The sequence below is a fragment of the Trachypithecus francoisi genome, unplaced genomic scaffold (assembly GCF_009764315.1).
Source record: "Trachypithecus francoisi isolate TF-2019V2 unplaced genomic scaffold, Tfra_2.0 Lachesis_group2, whole genome shotgun sequence".
NCBI classification, from domain to species: domain Eukaryota; kingdom Metazoa; phylum Chordata; class Mammalia; order Primates; family Cercopithecidae; genus Trachypithecus; species Trachypithecus francoisi.
In genome coordinates this window covers 23,368,846-23,391,599 of record NW_022681465.1, presented here as the reverse complement: position 1 = coordinate 23,391,599, position 22,754 = coordinate 23,368,846, and the positions used below count along the sequence as shown (strand labels likewise).

Here is a 22,754-nt window from a genome sequence, read left to right as displayed (position 1 = left end):
AAGAGTTCAGCACACTTAGCGGTAACGTTAAGTGAAACAAGGACAGTAAAAAAGTTGATGAAGGTTAAATGTTTAAATGCTTAAGATTCCAGATTTAAATTAAGTAAATCAAAGATTTAAATGTTTAAGTAAATCGCTTAAGGCACAATTTGCAGAATGCCAGTTATATTTTTTATCCAAGTGCACATTGGCCAGAAGGCCACATTAGCTTGGGCTTCATACTATCCCAGAAGGCAAAGTGCAGGCATGCATTGCTCTGCTCGTCAATGCTTTAACTAAGCATATATAGATCCAGAGAGAAAAGCTAGTGTAATGGGAACATAGGCAGCTTAATAGGAAATACACCTGCTCTGAAGTTCTCATGAGTAAAGAAGAACAAAACATAATTACAAATTAAAAAAAAACAAAAAACAAAACCCCACCAGAAAACAAATACACCCCCTACTAATGAGTCTTAGAAGAGAACTACAAATACACATCCTCCAGTACTGTTAAGGAAACAGCTCTGCTTCCAATGACTGGCTGCAAAACAGTGTCTATTCACAACTGTCATTCACACCACGGTAACTTTCTCAAAGTCTCCTCTGGGTAATAAACCTCTTTAGGAGTCTGTCACTGCACATCTCAAGCAAGTAGACTGCAACTCTTTTTAACCTCTGTTCCCCAGAATGTGTCCTCCCTTTGTGTGCTGAGCATCATTTAGCTAAGAGGATGCTGTTGCTTTTACTTGTGGTTAACTGTGTTACAACTCTTGTAGATATTTTCATTGTTTTTTTTTCCTTCAAATTTACTTTCTCGCCATCCCTTTCTGATCTGACCTTACTAGGGGTCATCCCCAAACATCTCCCCTTGAGATACATTATCTCTTGAAACAGAACTAAAGGCAACGCTGCGTTCCAGTGGGGATGGGATGGGAAATCCAGTTCAGTGTGCCATTTTCAGGTGGCCTTGCGCTAGTAAAACAGAGCAAGCCTCTGCTGTCATAAGTCAAAGCTACGTAATAGATAATAAGAAAAAGAAATTGTTAGTATCATATTCTAACTAATGTCTACAAAACACAGTCAATGCCTATGTGTGCAGATAGATGATTTGGGATGGCAGTACCTTATTTGAGAGAGGAAAAATACACTGCAGAAAGGTAATGTACTGACTGGGTCAACTGATTTTTTTAAAAAGCCTACATTTTTCTATTTTCGTCTCTACACAAGGTTATGTTATGTTTGTGGGACATTCAAAGAGCCACAAGGGAGGTAGTATAACATAATCATTAAAAGCATGAACTTTGGAGCCAGATTCTTTGGATTTAAATACCAGTTTCATCACCTGCTAGTTGTGAGACCTTGATCAAGTTATTCAAATTCTCTTTCTGTGTTTCCTCATCTGTAAAAATGGGAATAATCATAGCACTTACATAATAGGGTTGTTCTGAGGATTAAATGAGCTATATTTGCAAAGCACTTAGAGATATGTACGTATCTATTAAATAAAATACTACACAGACTTCAGGAGCCATGCAAAGAGCTAAATGCAATATAACTCTTTACACCAGCAGCAAGTTTAAAATGGGCTGGTGAGGACACACAGAAACTAAAATGACACATCGCTGAATTGGGTATGAGATTTTGAAAGTGTTGTTAAAGATTAAATACATAGTGCTGGACTCTCGTCTTGAACTCCTGGCCTCAAGCAATCCCTCTGCCTCAGTACCCCAAAGTGCTGAGATTACAGATGTGGGCCATCATGCCCAGCCCCCTAAACATATGTAATCTTTATAACATTGGCACTAAAATACGCCTGAATGTGCTTTACATTCCTGTGTAGTAACAGGATTCCAGAACAAGCCTGGCCTCCGTGTGACCTTGGGAAACACACTCCACCTTTCTCTGTCCCTGAATTGTCATTTTAAAACTAAAGGAACTGGACACCTGTTTGATCTTTAAGGCCCAACTCTGATAGTCCCGGGAAGGTGGCAGCCTGAATCTTAAGGAAAATATGAAATAAAAAGAGGAAAAGTAATAGACATTTTTATAGAATTTTAAATAAAAAGGTTGCTGGGTAGGACAGAAAGCAAACCTTCCCCTTTCCTTAAATAGAAGATAAAGTCATTAGAGTTTGCCTCACAATTCCATTTGTACAAAGGAGCAAGTGCAGGACTAGGACCCTGGCTCACTAGCGCCCACAGTGGAGGGACTATACCAGGAGGACTTATTCACCTATGAGGGTAAAGCACAGCATACACCCTCCAGAGGGCTCTTATTTGTGCAATCCCATTAAAAGCAGGGCTGCACCAGACATTAAAGGCCATAGATTGTATGATTCCATCTACATGAAATGCTCAGAATAGGCAAACTCATAGAAACAGAATGCAGAGTCGTGGTTTCCAGGAGCTGGGTAGGAGGAATAGGGAGTGATTGGTAATGGTTTCCCTTTGGGGTGATAAAAATGTTTTGGAATTAGACAGTGGTGATGGTTACACAACTCTGTGAACATACTAGCCACTGAACTGCATACTTTAAAAGTGTTTTTACAATTTATAAGTATCTAAATTATATCTTAGCAATGGTGGGAGGTCTATATAATACAGACTTCCAGTAGTCTGCCTCCTGTTATCGGTAAAAGAGGGAAGTAAGGAGATGAAGGTAATTATGTCAACAGTTCTTGATGAAAGGAAGGCTGGAATTAGAATCTGAATTGCCTATATAGGATGGCCAAAAATTCTGGAAACTAGAAGTCAGAGATGAAAGGCCCTGTTCTCAAAGAGCTCAAAGGGAAATTATGCACATGGAAAGAACAACCAGTAGGAAGAGGGGTATACAATAAGGTACTGGTTGCTCCCCAGTGAGCACTCGCCAAGTCTTCAACCATCTACATGCTCCAACGTGCAGCAGACCCTGACCAGGAGCCAGGTGCACCTGAGCTCCACTCACAGACTTCCAAAGGGAGTGAGCCATAAGAAAAGCTGGGAAGTCAAGTGAGCTTCTCCCAATTTCATCTTTGCATCCTGCAGTCTCTTGACCCAATGCTGACACTACTCCCCTTCCTGTGATGGCCCAAGGAGAGAAAACAGCAAGATAAAAGCTGAAAGGTGAGAAAGGAAGGAAATAAATTTCTGGCAATAGTTTGGCAAGATCGTGAACTCCTTACAGAGGTCACAGTAACCAAAGTGACCTTAAAACATAAATCGTATCGTGTCACCCCCTATTTAAAGCCCATCCAAGGCAATCAAAAAATGCAAACTCCCTACAACAATCTGTAATGAAATGCACATTTCCACCACTGACCCTGCCTGCTGGCACCTGCACCTCTCTGGTGCCTCCCCCACCACTCTTTGCTCACACAGATCTAAGCTGTGTGCTGCCTCAGCCTGACACACTCTTCTCCCTCTGCCTGGCTCTGCTCTTAGCTGGCCCTTTCTCATTCCTCAGGTCTTAACTCAGATAGTATCTCAGATAAATAGCTAAAGAGGGTCTTTCCTGTTATTCTCTACCAGAGCTGTTTATTTACTTTAGAGGGCTTACCACACAGTCACTAATTTGCCTATTTCTTGCCTGGATAGACTGCTCATTCAACAAGGACAGAGAGCATGACTACCTTATTTCTTGCCATATCTAAAGTGCTACCACAGTGCCACACATGTGATTGGCATTTGATTTTTGCTAAACTTGTATTTTAAAAAATAACTCTGGCTAGGGAGCATAAGAGTTACAAGAGGTATGGAGAACAGTTAAAACGAAAGTGACTGCTATGGTCTGAATGTTGTGTTCCCCCAACATCCATATGGTGGGACCTAATACCCAATGTATTAGTATTAAATAGTGGGGCCTTTAAGAGGCAATTAAGACATGAGGGCTTGGCTGGGTGCGGTGGCTCACGCCTGTAATCCCAGTACTTTGGGAGGCTGAGCTGGGCGGATCACTTGAGGTCAGGAGTTCAAGATCAGCCTGGCCAACATGGCAAAACCCCATCTCTACTAAAAATACAAAAATTACCTGGGTATGGTAGTACACCCCTGTAATCCCAGCTACTAAGGAGGCTGAGGCAGGAGAATTGCTTGAACTCGGAGCAGGGAGGGGCGGTGGTGGGGGCTGTGGGGGATGGGGGTTGCAGTGAACTGAGATTGCGACACTGTACTCCAGCCTGGGCAATATAGAGCGAGACTCTGTCTCAAAAGAAAAAAAAAAAAAAATAGGAAAAAGACATGAGAGTTCTGACCGCATGAATAGGATTAGTGACCTTATAAAAGAGGCTTGAAGGAGCCAGGTGGCCCCTTCCACCATGTGAGGAAGCAGTAAGATGATGCCATCTTTGAAGCAGGGAGCAAGCCCTCACCCGACATCAAATCTGCTGGTAACTTGGTCTTAAGATTTCCCAGCCTCCAGAACTGGGAGCAATAAATTTCTATTGTTTATAAATGACCCAGTCTAAGGTATTTTGTTATAGCAGCCCAAGCAGACTAAGAAAATAATCATAGGTCACACTATAAGCAACATGGATTTTGATGCTACTAAAGACCACCATTTTCAAAGACTTTTTTTCTTTCTTTTGGACAATTATACAATCATATTGGTTAAGCAATGAACAGACTTGATTAGACTAATGTAACACTGACCACTTGAATATTTGCTAACGGGGGTGTGTATGCTTCATTCTGTGCACACGATCCCGTTTTTCCTTGAGTCTCCTCCATAAAGCAGAGCCTGGGGTAGGCCTCAGGGCTATATGTAGCTAGACTTTCTGGAGTATGACTAAGTGTCTGAATCAGACTAACACAGTAACAACTACTAAGTAACTGCAATTTAATTGTTCAAATTAGAACTAACTTAAAAAACATGTTTCTTCCCTTATAGGCTAAATTCTAGCATAACTAGTGACAGACACAAGCTGTAATAATGTGTTATCTGTGTCTTAGCCTCCTAGTTGAAAATTTTTTCTTCCTTTGTTTTTATCCCTTGGTTGAAGAAAGCAGCAGAGACCAATTTAATGAAGGTAAAAACCACTGGCTTTCTTGGGAAGAACTGTAGAGCAAAACAAAATTCATTTCTGGAGAGGAATAGTTCCTACCTGAACGAATGGAAAAAATAAAATTGTAGAATTAAAAAAAAAACACACACACTGTAGAATAAAAACAACTTTGGTAATACATTCAGATCCTAATCATAAAAATTCATTTTTAATTAGCTCAATTATATAAATGAATCACTTATATAACCAAGGAGCTATATTATGGAGCATTTTTAAAGGTTTTTGTTTTTATACGAGGGTATTTCCCAAGTTTGCCTGTAATATGTGGCTTTTTCAAAATGAAAAATAAAAAAAGACAAAATTCTCCCCACTATCTGAATTAACATAATTATGAATTAAGGAAGACCTAATTGTTGGGGTTTTACTCTCTAGGTGCATAAATATATGGGTGAAATACCCATTAAAATAATTACTAGACAGAAAGCCCTGTACTTTCTGAGACCCTCCCAAAGTAAAGGCAGAACGACACAGTGGTAGCGCTTTCCTGTTAGTGTGCCAAAGAGAGGAGACACTGGTCACCAGGATAATCTAATGAAAATACCTTTACGCTAATCCTCAAGAAACAGGGATTAAGTTAAGGTTCCAAAATGGTGAATACTATCCCCAACCTTATGTCCAACTCCATCCCTCCCCGCCGAGCTTTCACTTTTCTCCGGGGAAATGCGGATGTGCAGGCCACTGCAGCAGCCCTGGGGGGGCGGGGAAGGGAGGAAGGGAAGGGGACGGCTGCAGGGTGTGTCACTTACGAGATGTAGGCTGGGTAGCCAAATCCTATCAGGTTGCAGAGGAGAGAGGCTCCATAACCGAACACCAGGTACAAGGCCACCAGTCCGATGACACCTGGGGACCACAAGGAGAGAAGTGAGTCGGGCAGCATGAGAAGCGTTCACGCGGGACAGCCGCCGCCCACACCGGGAGGCTGGGCCTGTTCTAGGCGTTTTCCTCCCGACTCAATAAAGGAGAAAGAAAAACAAACCACACGAAAGCTGGACCTACGCGTCCGCGGGGCCCTGCCTTGAAGCCTGGGGATACCAGGCAGCCACCACCGTTGTGCCTCTCCTACCTCTCGCAGGGGGCCCCAAAGCAACCCCCGGCGGCCGGGACGGTTCGGAGCACCCACGTCCGCTCTCTTGCAGGGCCCGCCGGGCAGCGCTCCAGCCAGGGAAGCTGCGCTCGGCGGGGTGCGTCCCGAGAGGCCCGGACTCCCGCACCCGCTGCAGCAGCAGCCCCCGCCCACCCGAGGGGGCGCCCCTCCCCGGGCGGAGCTCCACGGAGGGTCGGGTAGGACCGGGTACCTCCGTCACCGCGCCTGTCCGCAGGGACCCCGCCGTCCGCGCCCACCGCGTAGGACCGCAGGAATAGGGCCCCGGGCCGCGGGGCGGACACGTCAGCACCGGCCCTTCCAGCTGCCAGCCCCTGGCGCCGCCGCTGCCCTCCAGCCCCGCGACCCTCAGCCCGGGCAGCCCCAGCGGGGTCCTCCGATGTCCGCGCTTCCTGGGAGGCCACCCTGACCCCCGAGGATGCTGCTTGTCGCATCTGTCTCCAACTCCACCTTTCCCGAGTCCTCTCCCTGCTTCCTTCCCCAGCAGCAGGGGCAGCGGCGGCTCCCGTGGCCCTGCCAGCGGCGGCGACCCCCGGCCACCCACCAAGCGCAATGAAGCTCCGGTTCACGCCGGTCTTGGCCTCGAGCTTGGCCAGAAGGTCAGTCATGCAGTTCTTCTCGTGCAGGAACCGGTCGAACCTCTCCCTCATGGCCGCAGACATGGCGGGGACCGTCGCGCCGCCCGGGGCTGTTCCTAGTGCTGGGTAGACTGGAGCGGGGACCGCGGCGAGTCTACGCGTCCTCCACTCGCCTCCGCTCGCCCCGCCCGGCCGCCGCGCGCCCCTCCTCCCTTGCCCCGCTCCCGGGGAACAGCGCCACACCCTGGCGGGGGCGGGCCTGCACCTCCGCGGGCGCTGCGAGGTGGCCTGGCTGTTGACAACCCATTGCGGGATAAAAAGGATGTGGCGTGGAGGCGTGCATTTTGTGTCTCTTGTGGGTCCCCTTCTCAAATCGGACTGTTGCAGAAAGCAGGTGGAAAGGAGGCAGGAGTCCTTGTTGCTCCCGCCTGCAATTTAGTGAGACGAGTTTGGCACCTACATTGCTGTGCTAAACCTGCTAAGGCATTTTTGACCTAAAAAATTGAAATGTTTGAGCATCCTGAAAGAATTCTTTGGATGCAGGCCTGCTTTCTCCCTCTTTGCCTTAGCTTGTCAGTTTTTCTCACCTACAGACAATCGTTGCCTTGTAAAGACCCTTGAAGAAATCCAACACATACTCCCTGGGGTACACCTTTTCCAAGAAAGCACTGCATTGAATCTTTTCATGGTGGGCTCGCGTTGGCTTGTTGTCTGTTACCGTGGCAAGTGTCCAGATTCTCTCTGTGGAGCCAATATAGTCTGCACTTCCTACACTCAAAATACTCTGGAGAAGACGGAGATTCTCAGGTCCAAGCCGTAGGGCAGGACCGCATTTTTGCTTCCTCCAGAATGAGTTGCCCATGCTCTTCCTCCACCTAAACCTAAGCTCCTGTTATCCCACCCATATGACTGCCAGATACTCCTAAAATTACTCTTGCTTACTCCTATTCTGCACACTACTGCAAAATTTTTGTCAGAAGCTCCGTATTATTATACTAACAGACTAGAGCTCCCATTCCTTAGCAGAGCATTCAATGCCCTGCCCACAACCGGCCCCCAGCATTCTGTCTTGGTCCTACACAACCCCTCTGTGCTTTCAAATCTACTTAATTACCCTACTGCCTTCCACTTCTGCAAAAAGTTATCTTGCCCACTCCTAGCTTTTTCCTTTAATGCTAATTCTGCTTCCTCTTTTCTTCCTCAGAGCTTCTTAGCTCAGCCTTCTCAGCTGCTCCTACCACCACCCAGCCAAATCAGTGAACAAATGAAACAACCTGACTGTCTATTTCTGTCTTTTCACCTACAGTTAATTCTCAATGTGGCAGCCAGTAGAATCTGTTTTAAAATGTGTGTCAAGTTGTACTTTTTGTTCTCAACCCTCCAGCAGCTTCCTATCTGCGTGAAGAGTGGCATCAAGGTCACAGGTGACATGGCTCATCTCTCCCCTTTCTGATGTCTTCCCTTACTGATTGCCTCCTTGCTGTGCCTCAGACAAGGTAAGCCCATTCCTGCCTCTGGGCGTTAGTTCACTTTTCTTCTGTTTCAGTGGTTCTCAAGCAGGAGCACTTCCTCTCCCCTTCCTCCTCCTGGGAGAAGGAGTAGCAATGTCTAGAGATACTTTGGTTGTGAAACACATTGTCACACAAGGAGGGCAGGAGGTGGCAAGTGCAACTAGCATCTAGTGGGTAAAGACTAGGGGTGCTGCTACACATACTGCAACACACAGGACAGCCCCCACAACAAAGAATTATCCAGCCCCAAATGTCAATAATGTGACAGTCCAGAAACCCTCCTCTATCTGAAAGTATCTTTCCCCAGTTAGCCATTTAACTGTCCCCTTCCATTATTCAGGTATTTGCTCAAATGGTACCCCTAATCTCAAATTGCAACCCCCAGTGATCTCTAGCCCCTGTCTTGCTTGATTTTTCTCCGTAGAATTTATTACTGTCTGACATTATGTTCTACATTTTTTTTTTTTTTTTTTTGAGACTGTCTCACTCTGTCACCCAGGCTGGAGTGCAGAGGCGTGGTCACAGCTCACCGCAGCCTCGACCTCCTGCTGTGCTCAAACCATCCTCTCACCTCAGCCTCCCAAGTAGCTGGGACCATAGCCATGTGCCACCATGTCCGGCTAATTTTTTGTACTTTTAGTATAGATGGGGTTTCACTATGTTACCCAGGCCAGTCTTGAACTTCTGACCTCAAGTGATCTGCCCACCTTAGCCTCCCAAAGTTCTGGGATTACAGGCATGAGCCACCACCATGCCAGGCCATGTTCTAATTTTAAATTATCTTCCTTTCCTCACTAGATTATGAGCTCCATGAGGGTAGACATTTTTGCTTATTTTATTTGCTTCAATATTTCAAGCACATTGAACAGTGCCTGGCACTTAGTAGGTGTTCAATAACTATTTGTTGAATTAATGAATGAATCAATGAACCTAACATGTGTTGTATTGCCTGGTATTCCAAGCGTTACGTGGACTAGTTCATTTAATCCTCACAACTGCATGAGGAAGATGCTACCTGTTTCATCCTCATTTAAGGAAAAAAAAAGAGATCTAGTGAGGTCTCATATCACAATAAGTAGCAGAGCTAAGATTCAGAATCAGGCTCTTACCCTATATTATATTGCTATTATGAGTTGAATTGTATTCCACCTCCCTAAAGAAGACATGTTGGAATCCTAACCTACAGTACCTCAGAGTGTGATCTTATTTGAAGATAGGGTCTTCAAAGAGGTAGTCAAATTCAAATGAACTAATTACGGTGGACCTCAATCCAGTGTGACTGTTGTCCTTATAAAACAGGAAATTTGGCCTGGCGTAATGGCTCATGCCTGTAATCCCAGCACTTTGGGAGGCCAAGGTGGACAGATTACGAGGTCAGGAGATCAAGACCATCCTGGCTAACACAGTGAAACCCTGTCTCTACTAAAAATACGAAAATTTAGCCGGGTGTGGTGGTGGGCACCTGTAGTCCCAGCTACTCGGGAGGCTGAGACAGGGGAATGGTGTGAACCCGGGACGCAGAGCTTGCAGTGAGCTGAGATCGTGCCAATGTACTCCGGCCTGGGCGACAGAGCGAGACTCTGTCTCGAATTAAAAAAAAAAAAAGGGAAATTTGGACGGAGACAGATACATATAAAGGGAAGACTGTGAAGAGACATAAGGAGAAGATGGCCATCTACAAGCCAAGAAGAAAGTCCTGGAACAGATCCTTCCCTCACAGCCCTCACAAGGAACCAATCCTGCTGAGACCTTGATCTTGGACTTCCAGCCTCCAAAGCTGTGAGATAATATATTTCTGTTTTGGTTTTTTTTTTTTTTTTTGAGACGGAGTCTCGCTCTGTCGCCCAGGCTGGAGTGTAGTGGCTGGATCCTGGCTCACTGCAAGCTCCGTCTCCCGGGTTCACGCCATTCTCCTGCCTCAGCCTCCCAAGTAGCTGGGACTACAGGCGCCCGCCACCTCACCCGGCTAGTTTTTTGTATGTTTTAGTAGAGACGGGGTTTCACCATGTTAGCCAGGATGGTCTCGATCTCCTGACCTTGTGTTCCGCCCGTCTCGGCCTTCCAAAGTGCTGGGATTACAGGCTTGAGCCACCGCGCCCGGCTTCTGTTTTCTTTATTTATTTAGAGACAGGGTCTCACTGGGTCACCCAGGCTGGACTGCAGTGGCACAATCTCCACTCATTGCAACCTCCACCTCCCAGGTTCAGGTGATTCTCCCACCTCAGCCTCCCAAGTAACTGGGACTACAGGTGTGTGCCACTACGCCCAGCTAATTTTTTTTTTTTTTTTTGTAGAGATGGGGTTTCACCACATTGGCCAGGCTGGTCTCAAACTCCTGACCTCAAGTGATCCCCTACCTTGGCCTTCCAAAGTGCTGGGATTACAGGCATGAGCTCCCACGCCCGGCCTCAATTTCTGTTATTTAAGCCACCCAGCTTGTGAGACTGTTACAGCAGCCCTAGGAAACTAGTACAACTGCTTAGCAGAATAACTGAACTGTAAACTTCAAACCAGTTGTAAGTTTGTATAATTTCCTACTGAGTACAGTATGTATATTAAGTTGGGGTTGTTTTTGAGTACTTAAAGTGATTCACAATTTGAATTTTTTTTTTTTTTTTTAAATTGAGATGGAGTCTGCCTCTGTCACCCAGACTGGAGTCCAGTGGCATGATCTTGGCTCACTGCGACCTGAGTCTCCCAGGTTCAAATGATTCTCGTGCATCAGCCTCCAATGTAACTGGAACTACAGGTGCACACCACCACACATGGCTAGTTTTTGTGTTTTTTGTAGAGATGGGGTTTCACCATGTTAGCCAGGCTGGTCTTGAACTCCTGATCTCAAGTGATCTGCCTGCCTCAGCCTCCCAAAGTGCTGGGATTACAGGTGTGAGCCACGGTGCCAGTCCTGATTTTTTTTTTTTTTTTTTTTGAGACAAGGTTTGACTGTATCACCCAGGCTGAAGTACAGTGCACAGTGTTGGCTCACTGCAACCTCCACCTCCTGGGCTTACACCATCCTCCCACCTCAGCCTTCCAAGTAGCTAGGACTACAGGTGTGCAACACCACATGCAACTAATTCTTGTATTTTTTTGTAGACGTGGGGTTTTGCCATGTTGCCCCGGCTGGTCTCGAACTTGTGAGCTCAAGTGATCCGCTTGTCTTAGCTTCCCAAAGTGCTGGGATTACAGGTGTGAGCCACGGTGCCAGTCCTGATTTTTTTTTTTTTTTTTTTGAGACAAGGTTTGACTGTATCACCCAGGCTGAAGTACAGTGCACAGTGTTGGCTCACTGCAACCTCCACCTCCTGGGCTTACACCATCCTCCCACCTCAGCCTTCCAAGTAGCTAGGACTACAGGTGTGCAACACCACATGCAACTAATTCTTGTATTTTTTTGTAGACGTGGGGTTTTGCCATGTTGCCCCGGCTGGTCTCGAACTTGTGAGCTCAAGTGATCCGCTTGTCTTAGCTTCCCAAAGTGCTGGGATTACAGGCATGAGTCATTGTGCCCAGCCTCACAATTTAGATTGTTTTATTTATTTATTATTTATTTATTTTAGCAAAGGAGCAAAATCCTTTTAAGTTAGGTGTCCAAATCAACCTAGGTTTTTGTCACTACATTTCATGCAGTGGCAACATTTGTACTACATTAACTATGCATGGAGTATCTAGAAATATATTATTCATTTGGATTTCTTCCTTTATTTATTTATTTATTTATTTTTGTTTTGTTTTTCACGACAGGGTCTTATTCTGTTGTCCAAGCTGGTGTGCGGTGGCACCATCATGGCTCACTGGAGCCCTGACCTCTTGGGCTCAAGCAGTGCTCCCACCTTGACCCCGCCAAGTGCTAGGATTACAGATGTGAGCCACTGTGCCCAGCCCTTGGCTTTCTTTCTGTAAATATTGCTCTCTTTTCAGTTTTCTGTTGACATAGATTCCACATTTCTTCTTTCCTCAAGCATTCAACCAATGGTGAGGCAAAGCAGTATAGTAAGACATAGTGCGTGGAGTTCCATCTCTGGATTCAGTCTGTATGAGCTAAATCCCAGCTCTACCATTTAGCTGTGCGACTTTGGGCAAGTTACATAAGCTCTCTGTGCTTCTGGTCTCTCATCTGTAAAACAGGGATAAAAATAGTACCTATTTCACAGAGTTCTCATCTGATTAGGTGAGTTACTATCTGTAATTCTTTTTTTTTTTTTTTTTTTTTGAGATGAAGTCTGGCTCTGTCACCTAAACTGGAGTGCAGTGGTGCAATCTCAGCTCACTGCAACCTTTGCCTCCTAGGCTCAAGCCGTCCTCTCACCTCAGCCCCCCACGTACCTGGGACTACACGCACACGCCTCCAAGCCTGGCTAATTTTTGTATTTTTTGTAGAGATGGCGTTTCACCTTGTTGCCCAGGCTGATCTTGAACTCCTGAGCTCAAGCAATCCTCTCCGCTCAGCCTCCCAAGGTGCTGGGATTACAGACGTGAGCCACCATGCCCAGCCTCTAAAATCGAGATAGAGAAATATTACATTATTCTTGCCTTTAGTAAATTACAATCAGATTCGGGGAGTATGGGATCCTAATTTATCCCATCAACACTATAAACCTTAGATTCTTTCATAGAAGAGGAAAGAGATGAAGAAGATAAGAACCCAGAACCCTGCCTAAGGTCTCAGACGATTCACTTACTCATATTTACTAAATATATCCTGTGTGCCAGATGCCGTTAGATCTGGGAACCAGATAGATGAGATCTGTTTTGGAGGCTGTGAAGAAGGTTGGCCTGGAACCGGTTGACTTTGGCAATTTCTTTTTCTTTTTCTTTTTCTTTTTTTTTTTTAATCCCCCTGGCTGGAGTGCAGTGGTGCAATCTTGGCTCACTGAAAGCTCCGCCTCCCAAGTTCACACTATTCTCCTGCCTCAGCCTCCCGAGTAGGCGGGACTACAGATACCTGCCAGCACGCCCGGCTAATTTTCTTTTTTTTTGTATTTTTAGTAGAGACGGGGTTTCACCGTGTTAGCCACGATGGTCTCTATCTCCTGACCTCGTGACCCATCCGCCTCGGTCTCCCAAAGTGCTGGGATTACAGGCGTGAGCCACCATGCCCGGCCAACGTTGGCCATTTCTAAGGAGGAAATTGAACTGACTTGGGATGAGGCAAATACTATTATTATACCCTCTATGAGCTAGAGAAGAAAATTCTGCTGGATAACTCAGATCAGGCCATTTTTGTTCTACACAAACTGTTTCTTCAGGGTAAGAAAACAAGTTGATGTCATCAAACACTTTCGTTCTCACTCATTTATGTTAGAAAGAAGAGGTACAGCATAATTTGCCAGGTCATCTCTTCCTTCCTTTCCCCCACCCCTGCATTTGTAGGGTACCTTGGCATGGCACCAATGAGACAGGCAGGAGACCCTCAGCCCCTGCAGACACAGTCCTGTTGGCACATACACCCTCCCTCTGCTGTAGGAGGCTTATGATGACATGTCATCAGAATAAAAAGGGAAAAACACAGAGTAAACAAAACCTGAGACACGGACTTGCCAGACAATGGGAGGAAAATGTAGAGGCTGAATGTAATTTAAGAAAGAGCACTGAAGGAAATAAAATGTGAAAATCACCATGTTTCATTAAATATATTTGAATTACATTTTGTTTACCTCATTTGACCTATTCTTAAACATTTTCTACTGAAAATATGGACAAAGCATTTTATTCTATTTCTCCCCTTATCAAACAGGAAGTTGATTTTTAGAAAATTAGTGCTCACAGTTGAGAATAAACCAATGTGGAAATATCCTTTAGTTTAGCAAAGTATTTTTAATAGAGAAATTAACTACTAATATGTCATTGCTCTTGCACACAAATCTAGAGATTTTTCGTCAGGTTTAAAAGTGTCCTTTATTTCCCCTTGACGTTTCTCTAATGGTACCTGCACAGTGGACTAACAGGAGAAAACAAGTCACTAACAGGTTGTTTCTCTATGTTCAAGACCAGTTAGTCCAGTTCCAGATAAAGCCTGGGGTTTGGATTGCATACCAGGATGGTACGGTGTTCACTCACCCTGGGGTATGTGTCCAACCACAGAGAACAATCCACATTTGCCTCATAGCCTACAAGGTGGCGTGAAGTTTTGCTTTTCTTTTCATGTAAGAGAAGGACCAGAAGGAATCAGACAATTTTGCCCACTTCCTTTCATGATGAAACATCAGGTAATTATAATTAACATGAATAAAGAAACTGACCAGGCCAGGTGCTGTGGCTCATGCCTATAATCCCAGTACTTTGGGAAACCAAGGCAGGAGGATCTCTTAAGCCCAGGAGTTTGTGATCTCGTCTCTATAAGAAAAATTTTAAACATTAGCCAGGCATGATGGCATGCTCCTGTAGTTTCAGCTACTGAGGAGACTAAGGCAGGAGAATGGCTTGAGCCAGCAAGGTCCAGAGTGCGGTGAGCTATGATCACACCAGAGTGAGACCCTGTTTCAAAAATAAATAAATAAAAATAAGAAAAGAAAAAGAAACTAAGCAGTTGTATTAAGTTTACATTGCTAGTGTAACAAATTATCCCAAACTTAATGGCTTTAAAACAACACAATTTTTTTATGTTACAGTGCTCTGTGTCAATCTTACTAGGTTAAAATCAAGGTACTGTCAGCAGCACTTTGTTCCTTTTTGGAGGCTTATAGAAAGATTCATGTTTTTTTGCTTTGGGTTGTTGCAGAATTCAGTTCGTGGTTGTAGGACTCAAGTCCCCATTTCCTTCCTCATCTTCAAAGCCACTGCCAGCAGCAGTCAAATCCCTCTCATACTTCAAATCTCTCTTCCTTTTCTTTCATCTCATCTCTCTCACCCATCTGCCTTCTACTTCCACTTTTAAGAACTCATGTGATCTGTAATCCCAGCACTTTGGGAGGCCGAGGCAGGTGGATCACGAGGTCAGGAGATCGAGACCATCCTGGCTCACACGGTGAAATCCCGTTTCTACTTAAAATACAAAAAATTAGCCGGGTGTGGTGGCGGGCTCCTGTAGTCCCAGCTACTCAGGAGGCTGAGGTAGGAGAACAGCGTGAATACAGGAAGTAGAGCTTATAATGAGCAGAGATCGCGCCACAATACTCCATCCTGGGTGACAGAGCGAGACTCCGTCTCAAAAAAAGAACTAGCGTGATTAGATTGGGCCCACCCAGGTAATCCAGGATAATCTCCCAGACCTTTTTTTTGTTTTTTTGAGACAGAGTCTCACTCTGTTGCCCAGGCTGGAGTGGAGTGGCGCAATCTCGGCTTACTGCAACCTCCACCTCTCGGGTTCAAGCAATTCTCCTGCCTCAGCCTCCTGAGTAGCTGGGATTACAGGCGTGTGCCACCCCACCCTGCTACATTGGGTTTTTTTTTGTATTTTTAGTAGAGACAGGGTTTCACCATGTTGGTCAGGCTGGTCTTGAACTCCTGACCTCATGATCTGCCCACCTCAGCCTCCCAAAGTGCTGGGATTTCAGTTGTGAGTCACTGCACCCAGCCAATCTTGCTGATCTTAAAGTCTACATAACCTTAATCCCATCTACAAAGTCCCTTTTGCCATGCAAAGTAACATCTTTTCAGGCGTGGATATCAGGGCATGGACATCTTTGGGTGGGGGTGGAAGTCATTATTCTGCCTACTACACTAGCCTTACATGGGGGACACATAACCAGCATCAAGTTCCCTGGAAAGAAGGAACATGTTGAGATCAGACAGCTGGTGTAAGTCCTTTCGCTCACATGAAGCGCTATCCCAGGACATGGCACAGGGTCAAAGCACAGGCTCTGGAGCAGATACCTCGGCTCCCTTACTTACTAGCTGTGCACTCTTGGGAAAGTTCTCAACCTCCAAAAGCCCCACTGTTCTCAGCCTATAAAACAAAGATAATGCCAGGATCGACCTCATATGATTGTTGGAATAAATGAGATACTCCACGTAAAGCACTTCACAGAGTGCCAATCTGAAGGACACATACATCAATGAAGTAGACACTAACAAGAGTTTATACCCAACATTATACTATCTTATCTTGTTCCTTTGATTCAAGGATTTGGTATCTATGAAAATCAAAATACTCTGGCAAAAATAAGAGCACATTTTCATCAATAATTTGACTACGGGAAAGAAGGAGGAAAAGAAAATATATACTGAGCGCCTATTTTGTGTTAGACAATTTGTGTGGATGAAGATGCTGACAGCATATTTTGATGGAGTCAGGGTTCACTAAGTACCTGAGGATTAAAGGAGTAGTCTTTTCCAAGGTACAAAGTAGTGAAACAAAATTGCTTATTTTTCAGTTTTGTCTAGGATCCTTGGACTAACCCTTGGCCAAGTGAAAGGGACCCTCCAGGCCTACACAGATGTGGGCAAGGAATTGACCTACAAACACACGTCAGGTCAAAGTCAAGCTGTTCTCTGACAGGCAGCAAGCTGATTTATGCAGCTCTTTATCACTTCGCAGTCTCTTCATGCTTCCTGTCTCTCCTGTCTCTGACTTTCAGCCTTTTTCGGATGAGTTTTGGCTCACGTTCCTCTAGCTCTTGGACATCAATCATGCTGTGACCACACTGGTTGACTCAAGGACGTGTGTCTTCCTTTCACGACATAAATAACTTTTGCTTTATGATGAGTTCTGCCATGCAGTTAGGAGAGAATTACTTGACCACATAGCCTTTTGCATTTTGCCCAGGATAGTCTCCCTGAAGTCCATGCTGAGGGAGATTTATAAATAGTTAGTGTTGGGGGATTTGGAATAAGGTTTTGGGAGGACAGGCTTGTTTTTGTTTTTTTCACACCATTGTTCCTAACACATCTTTATCTGTTCACAGCCATAACAAAAACACCCTACTAAAAGTGAGAATTCATTAGTCTAAAAAATTACAATGTATACTCTCTCCAAACAGCACCAACTATTACATGCATCATCTTAACCACCTTTATAGAATTTACTGAAAGTCATTACTTCTCCACCTTTTGGCTAAGATCAAGGGTAGAATTTACTGAAAGTCACAAGTAAGACTCTAATTTTATACTTTTTTTTTTTTTTTTTTTTTTTACATAGAGTCTTACTCTGTTGCCCAGGCTGGAGTGCAATGGCACAATCGCAGTTCACTGCAACCTCTAATCTCCCGGGTTCAAGCAGTTCTTCTACCTCAGCCTCCTGAGTAGCTGGGATTACAGGCACATGCCACCATGCCCAGCTAAATTTTGTGATTTTAGTAGAGATGGAGTTTCACCTTGTTAGCTAGACTGGTCTCGAACTCCTGACCTCATGTGATCCAGTTGCCTCGGCCTCCCAAAGTGGTGGGATTACAGACGTGAGCCACTGCATCTGGCCTGATAGTCATTCTTATGCAAATAGTTTGGAATTGGAGACATCAATAGTGATAACTGTAACTTCTAATTTTGTACAATAGTAACTGAGTTAGTATTTAGTACAGTATACCCAGTCTATATCAAATGCGTATTTGCTATGTTTATAACCCAACACACTGGCATATGAAATGGTTTAAAGGAAAAGTCTCCATTTCTGGATTCTTTGTGATTACTTACAAACCTGTAACATGTAACATGTAGGAAAACCATTTTACTTCGATTATTTCATATCAAGTTCACAACTTGCAAAATTAAGTGGAGGATAGGCAGTTATCTTAATAAACTAATACAGAAAACAACATTGGCTTAATTTCAGAGTAATCTTTTTAAATAAATTATTTTTGTTGTTAACTGAAACCACTTTTCCAATTTGTATTTATTCAGAGGAAAAATTTTTACAAGTCACCTCGTAATGAAGACCAGCATCAGTTTATATGGTGTGAGTTCTTTTCATTTGTCTTAGATTGCATCTACACTGACAGAAGAAAGTAGAAAGGTAAGCAATTATCTTAGGATTGTACTAGTAAAAATTACATCAATTATATCTACTTGGTATAGACAGCCCAGGCTGTCTTTCAGCATAGGAAAATTGGTCGTGGGTAGATTTTTCAGGGTGACTTAGTTTGAGACCAAGAAATAGTTGTTGCTGTTTTTGTCAAGTATAAAATAGATTCCAGAATGCATTCCTTCATCAACTATTCACTGAGCACCTACTCTCTGCTAGGCGCTGAAGATACACCAGGAACCAATATAGATTAGTTCCAAGCTTTATGGATCTCATAGATAACAACATTTGCTATCTGTCATTAAGAGTTTGAAACTTTAATATCTTAATCTAATATTTATATTTTTCTTATCACTAAAGAAAAACTACTATCAATATATTTGACAACTGATAAACTCAGTGTGACTATGTTTTATCATATATCCTTTGTTCTCTCTTTACCAGTGACTTTGCTAGCAGTAAATTCTTTTTAACTTCATTAGGCTTTCTTTTCCCTTTCCCATAGATCCAGTAGTTGAGGGAGCACTGGCTTCATGGTTGAGTCATCATTTTGCTAAATTACATAATAAATTCATAAATACTAACAGTGGAAAAACTAAGCAGTGGAGGGAAAATCCACTGTTTATCTTCATCTCCCAGTCTCCCAGTATTTTCCCAGTGGTGTCAATTGTGAAATGTTGGACTCGTAGGAAATGGGAGATAGAGCTAGTCAATGACCTGACCAAGCATCTGATGATGATAATGTTTTTATTCTATAAGGAGACACTTAAAACTGTATAAATAGATATTTTATTATTTTCCTCTAAATGTGTTTAACTCTAAAAATGTTTTAGTGCAAAATGTGTTAGCAGTTAGCAATTGTTTGTTATACTAGTGATCCAACATCTGTTAACAATAAGGTTCTGGCATACCATCTGTATTAGTCCATTCTCATGCTGCTATAAAGAACTGCCCAAGACTGGGTAATTTATAAAGAAAGGAGGTTTAATTGACTCACAGTTCTGTGGGGCTGGGGACACCTCAGAAAACTTACAAGTATGGCGGAAGGAGAAGCAAACACATCCTTCTTCACATGGTGGCAGGAGAGAGAATGAGAACCAGGTGAAGTGGGGAGCCCCTTATGAAACCATCAGATCTTGTGAAAACTTACTCATTATCATGAGAATAGCATGAGGGTAACCACCCCCATGATTCAATTATCTCCCACTGGGTCCCACCCATGACACGTGGGGATTATGGAAACTACAATTCAAGATGAGATTTGGGTGGGGACACAGCCAGAGCATATCACTATCCCATATGAGTAATTCTGAAGAAAAGGAAGCCAGAGTAGCAGGGTAGCAGTCACCCCAAAATAACCCTGGGACTACAGCTTTGGGCAGAGCAACCCCTAGGCGAAAGCTATGAAGTGAACAGAGCTGTTTATCCATTAACTCATCTGTTCTATACCCATCTATACTGACTATGATGTTCCAACATTATGCACAAGGATGAATAATATTTACTTCCTGCCCAAAAAAATTTACACATTTTAGCTTCCTTCCTAAAGTCAGCTTCCTGAATTTTCTACACTTACATACACATAAGGCCAGTATCCTACTGTTCTTTGGCCTCTTGATTTCCTCCTGTTATCAGAAACTTCTTAATTAGCTACAAGTTGGGAAGAAACTGATAGTTAATTCATACTAAGGTATAAAAGACTGTATGACTGAACACATTGTATTCTACTATCTTTCTCAGAGGTGTTTGCATTTTTAGAGAAGGGAAGCCTTTGATTTGAAGCAATGAAACTAATGGTAGGACTCCAGGTATTAGTGAAGCAATAGCAGAGGCTTCTTTTTTTTTTTTTTTTTTGAGACACAGTCTCACTCTGTCATCCAGGCTGGAGTACAGTGGCGTGATCTTGGCTCACTGCAACCTCCACCTCCTAGGTTCAAGTGATTCTCCTGCCTCAGCCTCCCAAGTAGCTAGGATTACAGGTGCATGCCACCACAGCTGGCTAATTTTTGTATTTTTAGTAGAGGCAGGGTGTCACCATGTTGGTCAGGCTGGTCTCGAACTCCTGACCTAGTGGTCTGCCCACCTTGGCCTCCCAAAGTTCTGGTATTACAGATGTGAGCCACTGCACCCAGCCAATAGCAGAGACTTTTTCCCCCTGAGTGTATATAATTTCCCAAGATCCACCATTCATGGATAAGGCCAGGCTTGATTTTGAGTCTTGAATGCTCAGTTGACTTTTAGATATGAACCCTAGATAGGAAACCAAGCTGACTACCTTTTTTTTTTTTTTTTTTTTTTTTTTTTTTCGGTCTTAGCATAATTATACCAAAATCTTTTAGGCATAAGGGCACATTTCCTTTTTAGTCTCCAACTAAAGAAAAGTTTTCATGGCTTTTTAAAGTTTATTATCCACTTATTTGTCCAACAAATACTTGTTGAGTGGCTATAAAATGCCAGTCATATTGTTAAGCAAAAATAAACTTTTTTTTTTTTTTTCCATTCACTCTGTTGCCCAGGCTGGAGTACAGTGGCTCAATCTTAGCTCACTACAACTTCTGCCTCCTGGGTTCATGCGATTCTCGTATCTCAGCCTCCTGAGTAGCTGGGAATACAGGTGTGAGCCACCATGCCTGGCTAATTTTTGTGCTTTTAGTAGAGTCTGGTTTTCACCATATTGGCCAGGCTGGTCTTGACCTCAAGTGATCTGCCTGCCTTGGCCTTCCAAGGTGCTGGGATTACAGACATGAGTCACCACACCCAGCCAAAAAACTAAACATTTCTAATTGGCATTAGTAACACAAAACATAAAATGGATAAGTATAAATTTGACATGAATATGTGATACATTTATTTATTTATTTTGAGACAGAGTCTCTCTCTCTCTGTCACCTGGGCTGCAGTGCAGTGGCATGATCTTGGCTCACTGCAACCTCTGCCTCCTGGGTTCAAGTTATTCTTCTGCCTCAGTCTCCCAGGTAGCTGGGATTATAGGCACGTGCCACCACACTGGGCTAATTTTTTGTATTTTTAGTAGAGATGGGGTTTCACTATGTTAGCCAGGCTGGTCTTAAACTCCTGGCCTCAAGTGATCCTCCCGTCTCAACCTCCCAAAGTGCAGGGATTACAGGCATCAGCCACCACACCCGGCCTGTGATGTACATATTTAAATAAAACTATATAACCTGACTGGGGAACATAATAGTCTAAGGACATATTCATATTATAAGTAATTTTCCTCAAATGTATATGTAAGTTTAACATAATCTCAGCATTTGGGGTTTGACAGAATGGTTCTAATTACCAGTAAGAATAAACAAACATGTGCAAGGAACTAGTAACATTTCAAAATAGAAAAGTTTGAGCAAAGAGTACCTTACCACATATATAGCTACAGTAATTAAAACTATGGGTCCTGGTGCAGGGATGGAAAAACCACAGAAATAAAATATCATATGGACAGTCCAATATATACATGAAATTAGCATGTGATATGGTTTGAATTTTCCCCTCCACAATTCAGGTGTTGCCAATGTGACAGTATTAAAAGGTGGTGTCAGCCGGGCATGGTGGCTCATGCCTGTAATCCCAGCACTTTTGGAAGGCCGAGGCAGGCAAATCACCTGAGGTCGCGAGTTTGAGACCAGCCTGACCAACATGGAGAAACCCCATCTGTACTAAAAGTACAAAATTAGCTGGGCGTGGTGGCACATGCCTGTAATTCCAGCTGCTCAGGAGGCTGAGGCAGAAGAATTGCTTGAACCCGGGGGGCGGAGGTTGTGGTGAACCAAGATCACACCACTGCACTCTAGTCTGGACGACAAGAGTGAAACTCCATCTCCAAAAAAAAAAGTGGGACCTTTAAGAGGTGATTAGGCCATGATGAAGGCTCTTCCCTTGTGAATAGGATTAAGTACCCTTATAAAGCGGCTTGATGAGGGAGTCAGACCTGTTTTTTGCCCTCCCACCTTCTGCCATGTGGGGACACAGCATTCCTCCCCTCTGGAGCATGCAGTTTTCAAGGAATCATCTTGGAAGCAGAGACTGGACCCTCAGGAGACAACAAACCTGTCAGCACCTTGATCTTGAACTTCCCAGCCATCAGGACTGTGAGAAAATAAATTTCTGTGTTTTATAAATTACCTAGTATCCAGTATTTTGTTATAGCAGCACAAATAGACTAGGACAGCATGTGAAAAAAGTGGAGGAGAATGGCAAAAGAAAAAAAAAAAAGCAAAAGAAACATGAATCTAAAAATCGAAAAGCAAACCTGAAAAAATACTTTATATATGTGTACTGCAGATGGGATTAATAACTTTATATATAAGCAGTTATCTAAGAAAAACATAAAAATTCCAAGAACAGTGGACAAAATGTATGAATAGGAAAATCCAAAAAATAAACAAAAATAAGAAGAAATAAATAGATAACATGCATGGGAAATATGTTCAATCTCACTTGTTATCAAAAACTGGATTAAAATAAGAACTTATTTTTGGCTGATAGGTGAAAACATAGTAAAATTGGCAATACTCAGGGCTGATGAGAGAGTACAGAAAACATATGCAAAGCTATCCTATCAACATTGTTTATAATATCAAAAGATTGGAAACATCCTAAAAGCCATTAAGTAGACAATTCATTAA

General features: G+C 43.6%; 1 protein-coding gene and 1 long non-coding RNA gene across 2 annotated transcripts in view; one reads left to right on the top strand and one right to left on the bottom strand.

Moving 5' to 3' along the window:
• The window catches only part of REEP5 (receptor accessory protein 5), a 43,376-nt gene extending 36,301 nt beyond the window's left edge, over window positions 1-7,075 (bottom strand). The window contains exons 1-2 of the mRNA XM_033178915.1: window positions 6,669-7,075; window positions 5,769-5,862 (exon numbers count right to left, since the gene is read on the bottom strand). Coding sequence (XP_033034806.1) covers window positions 5,769-5,862; window positions 6,669-6,786 — 212 coding nt within the window. The 5' untranslated portion in view covers window positions 6,787-7,075. The remainder of the gene's footprint in view (window positions 1-5,768; window positions 5,863-6,668) is intronic.
• Window positions 5,760-22,351, top strand: LOC117064817. The gene is made up of 4 exons (XR_004429696.1): window positions 5,760-5,883; window positions 8,087-8,198; window positions 17,991-18,102; window positions 22,099-22,351. It is a non-coding gene; the product is annotated as an uncharacterized LOC117064817 (long non-coding RNA).
• The last annotated feature ends 403 nt before the right edge of the window (window positions 22,352-22,754 follow it).